General features: G+C 36.7%; 1 protein-coding gene across 1 annotated transcript in view; it reads right to left on the bottom strand.

The window, feature by feature from the left end:
* The window catches only part of LOC106878898 (G1/S-specific cyclin-D2), a 19266-nt gene extending 18308 nt beyond the window's left edge, over positions 1-958 (bottom strand). Inside the window, exon 1 of the mRNA XM_014928247.2 lies at positions 101-958. Coding sequence (XP_014783733.1) covers positions 101-295 — 195 coding nt within the window. The 5' untranslated portion in view covers positions 296-958. The remainder of the gene's footprint in view (positions 1-100) is intronic.
* Between the last annotated feature and the right edge of the window lie 2550 nt (positions 959-3508).

Raw genomic sequence — 3508 nt, 5'->3', positions numbered from 1 at the left:
ATATATATATATATATATATATATATATATATAATACATACGATGGAATAAGCAATACTTGTATTACATATACAATTAGCATTATTAATAAAAGCTATACCTCTAACATCCATTGGGCTACCATAACTCTCATGTGTGGCTTTAAGTCGTCCTGAACACATGTAAAGTAGTTTGCTGATGGCTGATATCTTTCTTCGGTACTGAGGAGATTCTGTAGAACACGGTCATCATCAATTAGGTTTGGATCCTCATAAGCTCTTCTTAGTGTATCAGTTTCACAACATATTAGATCCATTTTGAATTCTTAATCCCTTTCTTTTGTGGGGTAGGAAGAATTATATATCAAGTAGACACCTCATTCACACATACATATACATACATATATATATATATATATATATATATATGAATGTTTGGGTGTGTGTGAATGTTTAGGGAGGTTGTGAGGTGAGGGTGAGTTGGTAAAATGTTATAAAAAGCTTGTATTTGTAATTATTACAAAACGAAATGTGATTGTTTGTGGGGAAATCCTTATTTGTATACAATCACTGAATCAATGTGATTTCAAGAACTGTACTGACAAAACTGTTTTCTTCGTGTCCGTGATGACTCTTTATGATTTCTTAAAGTTTTATTCTTCATAGTTCCGAAAATAAATAATCGGCAAGTCGAAAAAATTGGAATAAAGGTTTCCTACTTTAACCTGCTTATTAATTAGAACAATTAACAATTACAGGCAGTCTCACCCATTGATACTTTGCTGGGGTAATTTAAATATAATTACGTCTGAATGTGCGTGAATATATCAGTTGGATCTTTGAAGAATTCGCCGAACTCGGAGTACTTGGCAGCCCGATTGAATTAAATAACAATGAAGAGTTCGAAAGAGTTGAAATGGAGAGAAAGATTTTAAGCAACCATCAAGTAATAATAAACGGAAGGGACGACCAGTGTTTACGATGCGATTGCGCGGACGGCGAATTACGGAAAATGCCGAACAGAGCCGAACCACAACAACAACAAATGATTTTTAATTAAGTTTACATTTGGTTTTTGTTTTCTTTTTATTTTTAATGTGTGTTTATGCTGGGATAAAATGTCACGTTTATGATTTGTTACTGTATTGTAACAATGATTAATATGAACAAACAGAAATCAGGAAAGGAAAGCGTACAATAAAAAAAAAAACTTTGAGAACAACTTCTGCTGTGGTTGTTGTCAAATGATTTACATCAAGTCATAAAGTAAACAAACAAAACAGCTTCTCCAGTCATGTTATATACAGCGGAGAGCATTCAATTTCACGTAGCATCTGAGTTTTTTGTTTTTGTTTTTTATTAATCAAGGGCTTATAATTTCTGTTAATTAAAATAACAGACCATTCACGCACTCACTATATGTATGTAACTTGGTGGCCGAGTACCACCAGACTTAAACCTTTTAATTAACCGATGCAAATTATGTGTCAGAGTGTGTGTATGAGTGAGTGTTTGTGTGTTTGTGTGCGCGCGCGTGTACGTACATGAGTGGATGGGTGTGTGTGTGTGTGTGTGTGTGCGCGCACACACTCTCACACACACAGACACACACACGCACACATGAATACATGCATAAATAATTCTTACGAAGGATCTCTTTCAGAAGTTATTTTGCAGGAATCTTTCCAAAATTTTTTCTTTCAACGTCATTACTATTTGAAGTGAATAAAAAATAGATAAAAACAACTGAATGATTTAGTAGATTCATTCAAGATACTTTGCCACTTTCTTTTAAAATAATTAAAAGATACAATGGTAAGTAGCTTAAAGAAATAAAAAGAAACTCGACCATTGGACCTCACGGGGGCAATGTGGCGATGCTGGTGTCACATAACTGACATCCATGCTCGTGGCACATCAAAGCACCCATTACACTTTCAAAGTGGTTGGCATTAAGATGGGCATCCAGCAGTAGCAACCATGCCAAATCAGACTGGAGTCTGGTGCAGCCCCTCAGCTTGCCAGCCCTGGTCAAACTGTCCAACCCATGCCAACATGGACAACAGACGTTAAATGATGATGATGATGGTTCAGTAGCCTAAATGACTGACAGAAAAAAATTGTCTATGTACTCAAATTTGCCTTTTAGCTATAGAATGGATACAAAAGCTAAATTGCAAGTTTTGAAGAAAGAAGAGATGATTTCAATAAATTAAGAGTTTATTTTATTAGAATATTAATTAACAGGGAGTTTGGTAATTTACTAAAAGATATAAGGTGACAGCTATGTTTCTATCTTTTTGAAACTTGTCATCAAAATATAACCAAACTTTAATCTGCTTGATCAGTTGACAAAACTTAAATAGTTTTATAAACTTAAGACAGTGCATGAGTCTATAGCCATCAAAGTGCAGAGTAAGTTCATAGACACAAGAATGATAAATACCAGTTCATAGTCAATTGTACACGATAGTTGAAATACTGTACCAAGAAGTTGTGGCGATGATGCAGAGCCAGAGTGGTACATGTTGTATGTGAAGTTGTGGCTGTGATGCTGCTGCTTGTGTCACTTGGTACAGGTGTTCTCGCAGGTTGTATATTTGCTGTTGATCCATGGTGAAGTAATTCATGAACAGTGCAGTGTTGTAACCAGTGTGAGTACGTAGAGAGATGTTGATGTTAGGACAAATAGTGGTGACAGAGACAGAGGTTGCCAAATGGTGTTGGACAAAGTTGGTGAGTCTCCACGTAGCTGCTGTTGTACTGTTGCTAGAACTGGTGGTGTCTTGTGTGGTCAGTGACTAGACCTTAATAGGTCTGGAACCAAAAGACCTTGAAACAAGAAGCTGGAGTTTTATAAGAAATTGTTGGTTCAAAGCTGGGTAGAAAACAGGCTGTCACAAGCGACCCCTTATTTGAAGGCTGCGATTGGTTGGGTTGTATATTGGCACACGATAGAGCAAGAGACAAATTGCGCCAATCTCAACCAATCAGAGTAGTGGACACAACAGGGTCCAAAATGCGGCCAAAGGCTAGCTGTTATCTACTACGTTCGTATGTATGTATATATAATAGAGAGGAGAGGAATTTCACTCAAATGTATGCTACAGATAACCCCTCACAAGTCATTTCGTGGGAGACAAAATAGATGATAAAAGGAAGATATTTCTGTAGCGAAGAGATGAAATTAGAAAGAACAGTTGGTCATTAAAGTAGAATGAAAGCTGGCACTGAACTACAGAAAGAAATGCGTGTTCTAAGTCAGGTGAGCCATTTTATAATGGAATGTTTGCTCATTTGGTTGAGAATGTGAGCAAAGACTGCCATTCTGTAGTTTGGGTGAGGCATCTACAATGATAAAGCTTGCGGCTGCCGCAAATCCTTTATCACGTCGGGGCCACCATTTTATAATGGAATTAAAGGCTTGTGACACCTGTGGAGTATTTCCTGCCATTACAATTATTTCTGTAGTCTTAAGGATCTGGAACTCGAAAAAGAAGCTTACAAGCAGAGTGTAATTCAATAGTCGT

This window comes from Octopus bimaculoides, chromosome 8 (genome assembly GCF_001194135.2).
Source record: "Octopus bimaculoides isolate UCB-OBI-ISO-001 chromosome 8, ASM119413v2, whole genome shotgun sequence".
Taxonomy (NCBI): Eukaryota; Metazoa; Mollusca; class Cephalopoda; order Octopoda; family Octopodidae; genus Octopus; species Octopus bimaculoides.
This window is presented reverse-complemented; position numbering and strand designations above follow the sequence as displayed.